Raw genomic sequence first — 15557 nt, forward strand, 5'->3', positions numbered from 1 at the left:
TTCGTGCCACTATTTATGGATGTCTGAGAGCGGGCTACTTGTGTAAGGAAAAGTTTGTGTGCTCCTATGTGTGCTCCTATGTGTGCTCGTGCATCTATGTTTACAACCGGGCATGCCGCAAGTGGAGAGTTTACATCGAAAATGCTACTTCCGAGTTCTGTAGTCTGGGACTAAGAAGGGGGGACATTTGGACAATTTCAACTTTGCCCTCACTTCACAGCAAGTGGTAACCTTACACGTTTCAATAGGAAACATGTCAGGAGAAAAGGCAGAGGCTTTGAAAAAAACTTGTAGTGTGATTGGATGAACATTCTGTCTGGCACATCTTTACAGGCCAGTAAGAGAAACAAAACACATGACGTAGCAGCTGTCGAGGAATAATGCAAAACATGGCGACTATAGACATGTAAGTACTCGACTTTTGTCGTTTTGGAAAAGAAAATAACTCACTGCTGTTCTTTGTTCTTCTTTAAACGAAGAATTGTTGTCAAGTTCTGATAAAACTGGCGCTTTAGCAGCATCCATGCTAAGCTCTTCCGCCATAATTGCACCGGCCTCTTGCTGCTGCTTGTTAATGTCACGTCTCTGCTGTGCCCGAAAGCTCTGCCCCTCGTCTCTGATTGGTCCTGTCACTTTCTAACCTGGCCCAAACAGTTCAGATGGGAGCTTTAAAGGATGGATTTGCCAGTGAGAAACAAGGAAATGGGCATATCCATTTCCTTTGCAAGGTTAAGCAAGTAGATGGACATGCATGGGGATGCACGGGTCCTTTCGATCAATAGGAGAGAATATATCATATCTCCAACATGCAGTAAATATATATGCGCGTAATGAGCGTTATCGCGGTCACATTTTGGTTAGAGGTGGAAATGCGCGTGTTCGTGATTCATATCCTACATATTTCCTCTGATTTTTTATGCCTGTACATAAAGTAAACCTAACATGAACAAATGCATTCACTCGCATATGATTTGGTGGAGGAGGAGGCTCAAGAAAAGGATGGTAAAACTGGTGTGTTTTTCGCTCCGATAGGCTCATCTGTTTAGCATGGACGCCATCTCACTGAATCCAAGTCATAGGCATAGTGTACAATAACTGGCATAAAAAGGGGTTAACTTTGAATTTATTTATTTATTTTTTAGTGGTCAGGGTTGAAGTTGTTGAAGAGATTTGAAGCAGTGAAAGTTAAAAAAAAAAAAAAAGGTTGTTTTATTAACATTTATCTGCGTGTCCGATTTCTGGACCGAGCTGTGCACGCGCACTTCGGTCGCAGCTACATCACGTGTTTTGTTGCTCTAATTGGCCGACAAAGATGTGACAGACAGAATGTTCCTCCAATCAGCCTCCGAGTTTTTTTCAAATCCTCTACCCTTTCCCAAAGCTTAGTATCGAAGGTTTACCAGATGGATGTGTGAAACACATCCATCTGGTGTGTAAGGTTACAAATAATTTGAGTGCAATGACAAACAAATAGTTCTGTCAACTCAGAAAAATAGAGTGGAAATAGCTGTTGTGGATTTTGAAGTAAACACTACTCATTTTTTAACCACTTTTTGCTGTTCTGTCTTACAGCGACCAGAAAAATGAGCAAAATAACCCCAACAGGAGTCAAACAACTAAACATCCAAACAACTAAACACACATAAAACATCTAAACACTCTGCCCAAGGGCATGATGGGGAACTCCGCCAACACATCCCTCCAGATTTGAAATTGCAGGGGATGGAGCTTAGATCACTTGACTCTTTACAGAGTTGAACCAACACTGGGGGATAAACACAGTCAAATAACTCCAATACTGAAGTCCATTTCACTCAGAATGGAGTTAAAATTACACTTTAGAAGTTACAATCAACTCAGAGCTGTTGAACACTTGAGATATCAACACTCCTGTTTCTCCTGTTTTGGGATGTGATGTGGAATTGTTCTCTCATTATGTGCTGCTTCATTGTCAACAGAACTGAGTAGTTTAAGAGTACAGTACTCAAGTAAAAGAACAGTTTGTCTGGTTAAAACATACTTAGTAGAAGTAGAAGTAAAAGTACCAATTTCAAATGCACTCAGAAAAGTACTCGTACTCAAAATTTCAGTAATGTTTCATTGACATAAAAATATGCATTTTTAGAGTAGTTACACAGTATATTAAGTTTAACTTAAATGTGTAGCATTTTTTTTTTTAAATCTGTGGTAGACTGCTAATTTAAGCCCTCTGTGCATTGGTTCCAGCATATTTTAATCCTTGGCCAATCAAAAGTGGGCAATTACTTGACATCAGCAAACACAGGCAGAAGGAGAGTGGCACAAAGTTGGCCTACAGTAACTCAAATACTATACTGAGGTACAAATTTTTGCTACTTGTACATACATTTTGCATCTCCAATTCTTTGAACTTTGTCATTCATACTTCATGGCATGTATTTTATGGTTAAAGCAACAAATGTATTCACACAATAGGATTTGTATGGGTTTGATTGGTTTACAGTAGCTATATCTACCCAACAAATAAGTAGCATTAAGTTCCACCTGGAATGAGAAAAAGATAGCAATTGTACATAGAAATTACAGGTATAGCTATACAGTATAGAGGGCTATGAAAAAGTAATTGCCCACTCCAGGGAAATTACCTCCTGGATGAGTTGTCAATGTAATTTTCATTGGCCAGCAACTCCTGGGAGGGTTCACCACTGTCTCAAGTTTTCTCCATTTGTGGATAATGGCTCTTGATATGGTTTGCTGGAGTCCTAAAGCCTTCAAAATTGCTTTGTCTGTAAATGACTGATAAATGCCAGTGACTTTGTTTCTGATCTGTTCTTGAATTTCTTCAGATTGCAGCATGATGTGTTGCTTTTGAGTGAGACAGATTCTATTTAAGTGATTTCTAGATTCAACAGGTCTGGCAGTAATCAGGCCTGGGTGTGGCGAGTGAAATCGAACGCAGCTTTCCAAAATATGTTGTTAATCACAGTTAATTCATGGTTTAACAAAGAGGGGGCAATGACTTTTTCCCTTGATATATGAAACTATCATTTAAAAAGTGCATTTTGAATTAACTAGTGTTATCTTTTTGCAGTTAGATTTCTAAAACATTTAAGTGCGACAAATGTGCAAAAAAAGAAGAAAAAAATCAGTCCAGGGCAATTATGTTTTCACAGCACTATATCATTCTGTAGCATCCATGGGAACATTTTCTTCTCGCAGGAAAATACAAAAAATTGTTATGGAAGGACTCCCGAACTCCATACAAGCCCCTAGCTTTAGTGCTGTTTAAGGTTTACTGAGGCGTAACATTTTTTAAGCTTACTGTGAGGTATGCAAATAAAATCCTTCGGTGTTGACACTGCACTATATCTTTTAACATCCAACCACATCACATAATAACGCTTAGACAATAATAGAGCTGCAGTATTTGGTAAAGCACATGATTTCACATTCCAGTGACCACAATGGTGAGGGATTAGGCTTCACAATGAGGACAGGGCTGGCTAGGGAGGATAACAGACACGGAAAGCATGTGGGTGTCTGGGTTAGACAGAGAAAGGGAGAGTGAGTCAGGATAGAGCAGTCAGACCTTCCTCTCTCTGAGTTTTGTGGCTAAACTTTCCTCTTCATTTTCTTAATCTGGTTCAGCCGCATTTCAGATCCCACATCTCCTCCTCTCTGCCCTGCTTTCTTGCAAGTAGCAATCATTTCCCTTCCCTGACATTTTTACAGAATGTGTTCATCTGACAGGCCTTTTACAAATGCACCTCCCTGTGGATCTCTGATGACATGGTGTGGTTAAACAAGGAACTGCATTTTTTCCTAATTAAGGGGCTAAATTTATACCCATAAGGAGACATTCTTTTAGATGAAGTTGGACATATTTATTTCTTTCTTGTCTGTACAACACGGTACATAACAGACACAAACAAAGAAAAACATTAACAGGGAAAACAATAGAGGGCACGATCCAAACATATCTGTTTACTGCACTTGAGCAGGCTCTTATACCGGACATCTGCATTCTTGTTTTATCTTAATACAGCAATAAGTGACTATGTGATGGTATGGGGAAACATTATACCTCTCAAAAGCCAAAAGTGACTTCACAAATATTTGTACAATCTTCAAGCTAATGTTTTAGTGATATGTCAGTGAATAGATGATTGCTAACTGTGAAGAAAGAGAATATCAATGTCTATATTTCAATCAGAAACAGACAAAATGATTATTTTTGATATTAAGTGAACCATTACGATTCATCAAATAAACTCATTATACATTGTCAAATCCAATATGTTAAACTTCAAATTTAACACTTCAACTGGACCCAACATACAGACTTTATATATACAACTGAGGCAACAAACACAAAATCAATTTTCTTCCTGCAATGAACTTCAAATTCACCGAAAAGGCAGATCTCCATACATCGAACGATAACATCTTCAAGCATGTTTATGTAAAAGGCAACACAATAAATAAAACAAATGGCACAGAAGGTTTAGACAATCTAAACTGAGAAGCACAATGTTGTGTGAAATATTCACAGGAAACTAAATACTAAAGCAAGCACGAGAAAAAAAATCTTCCGAGTTGACGTCCCTGCTGACGGAAACACAGGCTGACGAAACAGAACTGAGCTGAACAAAAATCACAATCTAATTACAGTGAGAGGAGAAAGAGACTGACATTTATAATTCAATATAGTATTTGTATTTACAGGCATTTATACAATTGAGGACATTAAACTGGGGCTCAAGCTTCTAACTATATTAGGACACAGAGCAGAACAATCAGGTCATATAATGCACCAAATATAAACCTTGTAAACATCACATCTCACCTTATCTTAGATCAGTCAGATTAAGTTTCTTTTTATCAGGATCATAATATAATCGTCCTTACTTTAAGGCATAGGTATCAAGCTAAGTAGTGAGCCTCTTATAGTATTTTATCTTAAATAAGCCGGATTTATTCAGACAGTTCTCTCCAACGAGCACAACGCCGATACTCGTCACAGCAAACCCCCAAAACAAAACATCCCCCTTTGTCTCTGGTTCAGCTCTGCTTTCTGTGCAGTTATAATATCTCCTCCACTCCGTGGGCAAAGATCATGACCAAGCCAGGCTCCAGGATCATATCCTCCCCCATATGCTGATTCTCACAGGCCATTACCACGACCGCCTGCTTGCCAGGGATACGCTTGGCAACGTAGTTCTCATAGTAGCGCCTGTTCATCTGCCGTGTCTCGAGCGTGGCCAGGCCCTGAGGCCAGTTCCGCTCGTGGGCGTTCTCAATCAGGTCGTTCACAATGGAGAGGGGACAGCCGCTGTCGATGAGAGAGCGTTTGATGACTGCTTGGAGCACAGCATCAGGAGTGGAGATCATACCGCCCCAGCGTGTCACTCTAGCGGGCTGCATGGAGTTCACCCACCTGAAGATAATATAAAGTGAAACCACATGAGAGTTAAGGACTGAGCTGCAGCTCCCTGACATGCTTAATAATAGAATACCAAGCAGGAGCAAGATGACACTTTACTCACTCTAAGATCTCGTTGTACTCGATGCTTTCCTCCAGGTTTTGCAGGTTAGGGTTAGCACTGCGGATGGCTCTCATATAGGCTTTTAGCAGCTGAATGTCCCGTTTCTGAAAATGTAAGACATCATCGATGACTCATTTTATATAGTCTCCTAAAACTGGACATTGATTTATACCTTCCAAACTTGTGGTTTGTTGGCCGCCACGATGGCTTCATGAATCAGCAGTTTTCTACTTTTACTTTTAGTGTTTTGGATAAAGACTGATCCTTGTTTCTCTCAAACCTGGCACACACTGACAGACTTTTAAATCTTTGACTGGTTTGGAAAATGTAAGAGACCCACACACAATGACAAATAATGACTGATTGAATAATTACTGATTGTTCTTATAGTGTGTGATGTCAAAGTAGATGACTAACACAGAACACCACCCACTAACAGATTTACTTACCAACAACCAGTCTCAACTCTCAAAACTTGAAATCTGAAGCAGCAAAATGGGCACTGTCATAGTATTGTTAGTACCTACACCTCTCCTTGTCAGTACAGCTATGGTATGTTTCACAGTCATGTTGTATAAACACTATTGTTGTTGCCACAAATCAACAAGTTTATTCTCCATTTCTGATGTCCATCTAACTTTAGGCTTCACCTTTACTATCATTACCATGACTGTGTTTGTTATGCTTCCTCCTTCAGTTAGCTGAATTTCCATGTGGCTATCATTCTGTTCTACCTAACAATCCACAGACTGCGTGTTTGGCTCTCTTTAGTGTTGCCCACACACAACAGGATTTCTGATCAAAATCAGCATGGTTATTTTGTAGTGTGTACAGAGCTTTCAGAAAGTATTCAGACACCATTCAATTTTTAAAATTTCATTATGTTGCCGCCAGAAGTGGTTAGTAACGCGTTACATTTAATCCATTACATGTACTTGAGTAGTTTTTTTGAAAAATGCTACTTCTGAGAGTAGTTATAGAGCAGAGTACTTTTTACTCCTACTCCGTTACATTTGTGATTAAAAAACGATACTTCTGGCACGCCGGTAGTCGAGTGGTTAAGGCGCATGCCATGTACGCGGGCGACCCGGGTTCGAGTTCGGCCCGTGGCACTATTTCCTGCATGTCTCTCCCCGCTCTCCTCCCTGTTTCCGACTCTGTCCACTGTCCTATCTAATAAAGGCAAAAAAGGCCAAAAATAAATCTTTAAAAAAAAAAAAAAAAAAAAACGATACTTCTACTCCGTTACACTGGGCAACACACTGGTCGCTACTTTTACTTGTCTATAATTTATTTTTATTAAGTATTTTTTACACTCAGCTGAGCTCTCACAGCAGCGAGCAGCGTGAAACTCTGCCACAAATGTGATTTTACACAGCATTATTTAACGTTAGTTCATAGGAGAAACTATTATCATGTGCATGTGGCATTTCTTATATCAGTGATTATACCTAACATGGTTATAACATGGGGTTAGTGGGCAAAAGTTGTCTTTGGTTTTGCCAAATTTTTTGAGTGATAATCAGGATAAAATTCCTAAATTGGAGCTAAAAAGTATAAATTGAATTAAAAAAGGGAAAAAAGTCAGAAATGAGGCCAGTTCATAAGATCAATTTCATAAGTATGAGCCAAAAATCATTAACACATGATAAAATAGATATAATGATTAAAAAGTAAGAACTCCTAGGTACAAATTTATGTGTGAGATTAAAATCATCATGTAGAAATAAGATAACTATTAAGAGAGAAAGAGTCCATTTTTTCTCTGTATTGAATTTTTCATCCCATAATTGCGCTTGACAAACATAATTTGACTGCTGCTTTATGTATTAACTCAAGTTTTTTTATTTCTTTTACTTTTGGCAAGTTAAGCTACTTAATTTATGACAGCGTACAGTTTACTTTACTACCCCAGAATAATATGTCGTAATGCAATACATTTTAATAAAATGCACAAAATGAAGTTACTCACTACTTGACTAGTCTTGTAATAAGGTACTTCTTTACTCTTACTCAAGTACTTCTTTTACAAGTACTTTTACTTCTACTTGAGTAATTATTAAATTAACAGTACTTTTATTGAGTACTGTAACTCTGTACTCTACCCACAACTGGTTGTCGCCTGATGCAACAGTCAAAAACAAGGTGTTTTTCTCATCCATCTACACTCCCCATCATGACAAAGTGAAAACAAAATTTTAGATTTTTTTTTGCAAATCTATTACAAATAAATAAATAGACCCTTTGCAACAATGCTTGAAATTTAGCTGAGGTTCCTCCCATTCCTGTCAGTCTTTACTAAGATGTAACTACTCCTTTATTGAGTCCACCTGTGGTAAATTAAATTGACTGGACATGATTTGGAAAGGTGCACACCTCTCTGATAGAAGGCCTCCCAGCTGACAATGCATTACAGAGCAAAAACCAAGCCATGAGGTCAAAGGAACTGCCTGCCAAGCTCAGAGACAGGATTGCTGCAAGGCACAGATCTGAGGAAGATTACAAAAAATGCTGCTGCACCAAAGGTTCCAAAGAGCACAGTGGCCTCCAAAATTCTCAAATGGAAGAAGTTTGGCAGGTTGTTTAGCCACACTGAGCAATTAAGGGATGTGGGCCCTATTAAGAGAGGTGACCAAGAACCTGGTGGTCACTCTGTCTGAGGCCTTTTATAGAGAGGTGTGTGTCTTTCCAAATCATATAAAATCAATTTAATTTGCCACAGGTGGACTCCAATCAAGGTGCAGAAACATCTCAGCAACACTCAAGAGAAATGGGAGGAACTTGAGCTACATTTCAAGTGTTGTTGAAAGGGTTTGAATAATTGAGTCAATGTGTTATTAGTTTTCTTATATATATATATATTTGCCAAATTTCTTAAAGTTCTGTTTTCCCCTTTAAATTATGGGGTACTGAGTGTAGGTTGATAGGAAAAAAATATTTTTTTCAATTATAGCATCAGGCTACAACATAACAAAACTGAAGTGGGTCTGAATACTTTCTGAATGCACTGTACTTCGCTTTAGCTTTGAGAGATTCAAATACAGCCACAAGATGATCAATTTTTTTTTTTTTTTTAAGATTTATTTTTGGCCTTTTTGCCTTTATTTGATAGGACAGTGGATAGAGTCGGAAACAGGGGAGAGAGCGGGGAGAGACATGCAGGAAATAGTGCCACGGGCTGGATTCGAACCCAGGTCGCCTGCGTATATGGCATGCGCCTTAACCACTCGACTACCGGCGCGCCAAGATGATCAATTTTAACCACAATGTCTTGTAAGCCTGAGCAATGCATAGAAATATCTCTAATCGTTCCATATCATTATCACAAGGCAAAAAAAAAACAAACAAATTTAAAGTCAGTTGATTATTGACTATTTTACCCAGCAAATACACTTAAGCAATTATTAATACTTGAAAGCTAATTTACAGAACTAAAGCCTAATTTTATATATGAGTCATTAGTCACAAGACAGTGAAGATTTGCACACTATACTCAATCAAACTCAAACAGAAAATTCACATGAGCATAAATGAATATCCTTTTCAAAAAAAGGAATATAACAAGCAAATAAATCAAAACAGGCTTGGTCATGCAGTCATTCAACAAAGTAATAATCATGGTCCTGCAACATTACTTTTAGCACATTTAAACACGTTTCTTATGGAAAACAAACATGTCTTGACCATTTCTAAACCTGTTCTGCACGTCTTTAAACAACATTTTTCCCCACTAGTCTCTTAAGTAAACTTAGTGGCGAAGTGCAGGAAAATATTCTTACTTGTTCTCCCAATTGGTGTTTATGCTCTGCTACAGTTTTTTCCAGCTCTGAAATCTTTGTCTGTTGCTGCTGGACGACGCTCCGTAAGTGTTTGATGCAATTATGGTTGGGTAGCTCATCTTTGGGCATCTCAAGCCTGCAAGATTGGGTAAAAAAAAAAAAAAAGAGAAAATCTGAGTTTTTAATTTCACATCATACAGTGAATAGGTCACAATTACCAATAAATCATGTACGTATGATGATGAAGCTTTGCACAAATATTTGTCAGAGAATATAAATATTTGCTTTGGTTGGACAACTGTTGTATTGTGACAAGCTACACCTGCTGACTGACTTATGAAGCTATGGTTTAACTTTCTGTTTAAAATGATAAGCAATGCACTCATCAGCTAAGGAGAATATATATATTTTTTTTCCAATTATAAACCACTCACCCACATCCCTCCTCACAGTTGACGGGCCTTTTAGGGTTGTGCTCACAGTCCTTCAGGTGTGACTGCAGCTGGTCCAACCGCAGCGTCGCTGTGCAGCCAAACCCAGCATTGTCACAGTTGATCTGAAGTTTGGACAGCATGTTGCGCATGATGCGGGGCACAGGTCGGAGGTGAGCTAGAGTCACAACCGTGCGATCAACTGGACAGATCTGCTGCTGGGCGAACCACTGTGTTATACAGGCATTGCAGAAGGCATGCTCACAGTGTGGAGCCTGAAATAAAAATGAGAACACTGAGCCTTGAAACAAACAACTGAACATTTTTGATGCCATTATAACCAAGTAGAAGCTGAAGGCTTGCCTGCACTGGTTCTTCCAGAACTCCACTACATATAGGGCATAGCAGGTCTTCATCCACCTCCCCTTGGAACCTCGTAACATCATACCCCATGGTACATTACTAGGACCAACAACCTCCTGAGGAAGACAACCCACAGATTAGGTTTGCAGATAACCTGATTGCATCAAGATCTGACTCTTGATTATTCACAGGCTTATGCAAAAATAAACTAAGCCTACCTCACTCACAAAAGGCCATGCATACTTCCATTCAGCTCTTGATTTAAAGCTGATGCGTCACATCTGGCAGAAATAATCTGTCTGTCGAAAGTCACTCAAATACTCCCTGGAAAAAAAAAAAAAATACTTAAAAAAATTTAGTTTCACGATACAGTTTTTGCATGGGGTAGCTGATGATTAAAAGTCACAGAGAGATCTATGCTTTGAATTTTTTCTCTTTAAAATAAAGACATTAATTCATTATACAATTATTGTTATAACAGGGAAACTATACATCTAAAAATGCAATCAAAAACATCTGGACTCATATTCTTCAAAATCATCTTAAGCAGTAAATTCACAGTGACACATGACATTTCAGCATACTGCCATATTTATACACATCCAAAAGCCAAAAAGCAATGTCCTTAATCCGTAATGTAATGTGGCTGTCTGACATTATCCTCGACATGTAAAACTGCACCAGCCGAGCCTCAACATCTAAGGGGAGCATCCTGTTGTCCCAGCTGACTAGTGGCTGACCTAATTTCGGTAAAAGCAGCATACACCGGTCTGGGGCGATTTAACAGCTTCAGATCCTTTTCCTCCCATCAGCATGCCCTGCAAACAAGCTATCACCCCATGCTAACACTAGCTACGTGTACAATGTAATTTCACTGATAACAATGCTCTAAAACGCTATTCCTATGGGTTTCTAACAAGCTTATCTGATGTCACCTTGAATGAACCCCCAAATGCTTTAGTTCGGATGTCATTATAGCTTGCACGTCATGAATTAAATGTGGCTTACGCTTGCTAAGTGGATAGCCATGATAGCGCCTACGGTACCGTTGGTTTCCTCTGGATGTTAGCCACCGAGCTAACCAGACAGACCTCAGTCTGGGCAAACTACACCGAAAAATGAATGTTTACAACCAGCTACATTAAAAGAAAACAGCGTAAATTACTGATATACTCACTTGAACATGTAGTGAAATAGATTCTGACAGCGATGTATTTGAATTTTCGGACGTCCTACTGTAACTACTAGCTCGCTAGCCACGTCTTGTGCTACATCGTACACCTCTGTGTCGTCGATACGCAGACGAATGCTGACGTCATGACGTACTTATGGAACTTCTGACTGGAGCTATTTATGAATCCTGTGTTGTGTTAAATTGACCCAGAGACCCACTAACTCCTCGAATGTATAAATTTTAACTCGATTTGATATGTCATATAGGACGAAAAGTATTCAAATGTATTTAGACAAAGAAGACGATGTCGTTCTGTGTTTCAGATGTTGCTTACTTTAAAAAATCTTTAAATGGCAAGAATTATCTTCTTAAGTGCAAATCAGGGTTACACTAGTTTTGTATCTTTCATTATATTTTATTTTTGTTTTGTTTTAACTTTTGTTTGAAGCCCAGCTCCTTAAAATAAGTGACATGTAGACTTCTGAGCATGATTGGAGTCCTCCTGCCTTACATCTCATGTCATTTAATAACAAATATTTTTCTACTTATGATTTTTTTTAATTAACAGTCTATAAAATATTTAGCAAGAAAAAAATGCAAGTGTGTGAAGTTGAAGTTTTTTCTCAACACGTAAATGAAATTTATCTAAAATGAACGGTCTACAATAAAAAAATATTTCACCAAAAATAAGAAGCAATATTCGGGTCCGTCTGTCAAAAATAAACTGCAAAATTTCTGTCAGATTTCTCCTATTATTTCAGAGTTACTGGGTTTAAATTCAGTTGGCTTGAGCACCCCTATACAGGTCTAAAATTTTTTTAGAGTTTTTCTTTGTTTGTATTGCTGGTTTGTTTGTATTTTAGTATTTATTTCACAAAAAATGCTTCATTCTAGTTAAGTTTTTATTAGTTTTAGTGGTTGTTTTTTTAATTGAGATTTATTGATACTTGTCAGTGATGAGATCTGAAAGGGCCAGAAAAAAAGGTAAAAACCATACAATTTTAAAATTACATTCAAACGGGTTATGCTTCACTTTTTATTATATTTATCTAAATCTGATGTTTGAATACAAATCAAGACCTAAAATTACAATTCTGTACAACTTCTTGGATATACATGTCTACAGGGGTTGCAGGTGTCTGCAGGTTGTGTTTTGATGTCATCTATTGTCCAGTGATTCCTGCTGGGGTTCATTTGGTCATGTTGATGTTTTTAATGTGAGACACTTTTGCACCCTGAGTAAAGTTATCTACTGAGTTAGAGTTCCCACCTGTGATTTCTTTTGTTTGTGCATAATGTGTATTCTTCATCAGTATTGCCTTACAGTGAGGTTGACTATCTGCTTCGTTCTTGCCAGAGAACACCCACCTCTCCACAGATTTTCAGGAGTAACGGCAGCTCTGTTATATTCAAAATGTCTCACACTTTAGTTTAACTGTACGTTGTGTGGACCAATATAGAAACTTGTTTGTTTTATTTTGTTAGTTAGTTGTAGTTAACTGTAATACCCTTGGCCCAAATGGCCAGAAAGGAAACCCAATATTCACTAATTCAACAATGACATGAAAATACACCTCGATCGACCAATAGGAACGCTACCAGGGCTATGGGTATGTACAAGTCTTGAAAAACTCTTTCTAATTTCAAGAATTCATGCACATTTTTTATCAATTTCACTTCTTTTTTATTATTTTATTTAAAATTTCAGTTTCAAAGTATGTAAAACTATGACTGCAACACAAGATAAGTCACCAAATTAAAAAATTAGAAAAACAAAACACATGATGATTTGTATGTATGATGCCTAAAAGTTTCAAGTTGAACGCTGTTCGTAGCCAAGCAGGAAAGATCTCTATGGATTTAGATTAACATGATACAGTGCCAAGAAAGACCCCAGCTTCTTTCTAAATGGTCTTTAATGTTAGGTGTGTGTCGGCACAGTCTTTCCTGTTGTATGGTAGACAGTTCATCCTTAATTCAGAGTGAGAAGCTGGATGGACAGGAAAGGAGAATATGCTTTTTGGAAACCACCATTCCCAAGTACAGAGCAATCTAGAGTCTCTGTGGAGCATCCAAAGATGGTCAAAGCAGGCTGAATGTCTTTGGAATAGGTCTTTGAGAAACACTCATCCATTTAATTTCATTTCTCATTTCTAATGCATTATCAAATGTATGTATTTTACAGTTGTACTGTCACACAATGACTGATAAAGTTTATAAAATAGCTCCCAAAGGCCTAATTGTTCTATGTCTCCATCTGTCGTATATCTACCCTAAATCAAAGTGAGATTAAGCTTGGATTTAATGGACCTCGACAAAAGTTCAAGAAGACTGTTTCTACTCATGCATTAGTCACCACTCCTTCATATCTCTCGCTTCTTTCATTATTTCTCTCTTCCCACTGATTATGGGAGTTCACTCTCTCAAGTACTCAGCTCATCAGATTCTGTCACAACCTCGTTTAACTGATCATCATGTACTTGTCGTTTCAGTGTGGACTAGTGTTGTACGAGAACGGTCTTGGTCTTGAGACCGGTCTCAAGACCACATTTTGAATGTCCTGGTCTTGTATTGGACTCAAGAGCATTTTTACTCAGTCTTGTCTCGGTCTCAGACAGGCAGGACTTGGGATTTTCCATCAAGACCAGTCGGGACCAGCACTGATCTGCTGTTCTTCGACTTCATTAATGTGATAATAAGGAGAGGCACTTGCTAAAACAACAAATAGCTACACCTGCAAAAACTCGGACATCAGTCCATCTTATTTCTTGTCAGAAAAACCTCTGAACACTTACTTTAGGCCTCATTCACCTGTCAAATCTACATAAACATCCTATTTTCAGATATTTGAAAAAATCTGGACTTGTCAGTGGCTTTTAAATACATACACAGATTTATTTTTTACAAGAACTTAGTTGAACAAATTTGTTCAGATTTAAGATTTTGCATGCTTTGAAAGAGTGGCAGACACCTTGTTTTTATTTGTCAAATTTCCTTAAAAGAAAACTACAATTAAAGAGACAATGCTCTTTAACTGTTCAACCTTGTCATGTTTTTTTTTTTTTTAATAATCTTTATGGTCTTGGTCTTATCTTGGTCTTGACCCCCAAGAATCTTGGTCTTGTCTTGGTCTCGGATAGTGTGGTCTTGAGTTCATTAGTATGGACACTGCAACCCTCCTCCACCCAGCTGATCAGCACCTAGCCCAGATCCTCAGAGGTCTTCTGCTCATCTCATCCTGCATACCTCAGTCTCCCCCTCTAAGCCCCCTCACTGGTTACTGGTCCAGCTTCTCAGAGGTCTACTCCTCATCTGATCCTGCATCCTTCATCAACACCACCACCAGTGTCTAGACTCCATAGACAGGTATCCTATTCCCGCCATTTGCCTCACTACCCCTTCAAGTACATGAAGTCATCACGATTGAGTTTAAAGGCCAAAGACTTTGCACATTTCTTTCATTAAAATTTGAAAAAAAAGTTGTTTAATTCGTATCATCTCTCCTGATTGAAATGACATTAGTCAGCAATGCAATATTATTTTAAGTCTGTTTACATGTGAACATATATGGACATCTAAATTTGTGTTGTTTGCTGCATTTTACAAGGATAGCATGTCATTGGCCAGCCACTATGCAACAGTCCATGTATGCAGTGCTGCAATGCTCTTCATAAGTTAAAAGGTTAAAACAGAGGAAATGAAAAGTAGCCAGCATGCAGAGAAAGTGTGCTGCATGCAGACTGTGAGAAAGTATGGCTTAACAGAAGGAGGAGCACATTGAGGCATGAGTCACCACACCACAAGTGTGACTGCATGTTCGAAGACTGCCGGAGTCCCCTGTCATCACATTGTATAAGACCTGCGAACAAACCATGTGATTGTGTTGAAGCTCTGAATACAGCCCCAGGCAGTGGTAATGTTTGCACAATTAACACACAACTAGTTAAATACTTAGTCATCTTCAAGTGAATGCTTTCTCTGGCCTCGGTTTATGCTGAAACCAAGTGTCACTTGGTTAAAAGCAGGATTCTTTGTTTCAATATAACTCATTAGTGAATTCAATGCTCAAACGGTTTTGGGTTATGTGAGGAAACTCTTCGAACTTGTCGTAAACATACCCTGCAGCTTAAAGAAATGAGATTAAACAGTGCTGCAGGGAACACTTTCACTCGGTAAATCCAATCAAGTGCTTCATTTTCTCTAATCAGCTCTATCAGCTGCTTGATTGAGTTGAATCAGACACGGAAATGGACCCCTCTCAACATTTTGTGAGCTGAAGACTGAA

General features: G+C 38.4%; 1 protein-coding gene across 3 annotated transcripts; it reads right to left on the bottom strand.

Annotated features, from left to right (window-relative positions):
* Positions 1–3848: 3848 nt before the first annotated feature.
* On the bottom strand, positions 3849–11399 carry rnf41 (ring finger protein 41). Of its 3 annotated transcripts, none has more exons than XM_041800495.1 (7): positions 11276–11399; positions 10326–10422; positions 10099–10214; positions 9739–10010; positions 9305–9440; positions 5526–5629; positions 3849–5416 (listed from the first exon to the last, which is right to left on the bottom strand). In XM_041800495.1, exons 3-7 carry the CDS (start codon positions 10186–10188, stop codon positions 5062–5064), a joined length of 957 nt encoding a protein of 318 aa, XP_041656429.1. In that variant the 5' UTR covers positions 10189–10214; positions 10326–10422; positions 11276–11399; the 3' UTR covers positions 3849–5061. The 3 variants fall into 3 exon arrangements, with proteins under 3 accessions (XP_041656429.1, XP_041656427.1, XP_041656428.1); XM_041800493.1 differs by having other exon boundaries at positions 10317–10422; XM_041800494.1 differs by lacking the exon at positions 10326–10422 and having other exon boundaries at positions 11276–11385.
* Positions 11400–15557: the final 4158 nt, after the last annotated feature.

The sequence above is a fragment of the Cheilinus undulatus genome, linkage group 11 (assembly GCF_018320785.1).
Source record: "Cheilinus undulatus linkage group 11, ASM1832078v1, whole genome shotgun sequence".
NCBI lineage: Eukaryota > Metazoa > Chordata > Actinopteri > Labriformes > Labridae > Cheilinus > Cheilinus undulatus.

What these genes read in the sequence shown, in the direction of transcription:
- rnf41 (XM_041800495.1), bottom strand. Translation starts at nt 10,188, where the DNA reads ATGGGGTATGATGTTACGAGGTTCCAAGGGGAGGTGGATGAAGACCTG. An exon ending in AACTGTGAGGAGGGATGTGG is followed by an intron (nt 9,441 to 9,738) that starts GTGAGTGGTTTA and finishes CCAATCTTGCAG; the next exon opens with GCTTGAGATGCCCAAAGATG. An exon ending in AACACCAATTGGGAGAACAA is followed by an intron (nt 5,630 to 9,304) that starts GTAAGAATATTT and finishes TTACATTTTCAG; the next exon opens with AAACGGGACATTCAGCTGCT.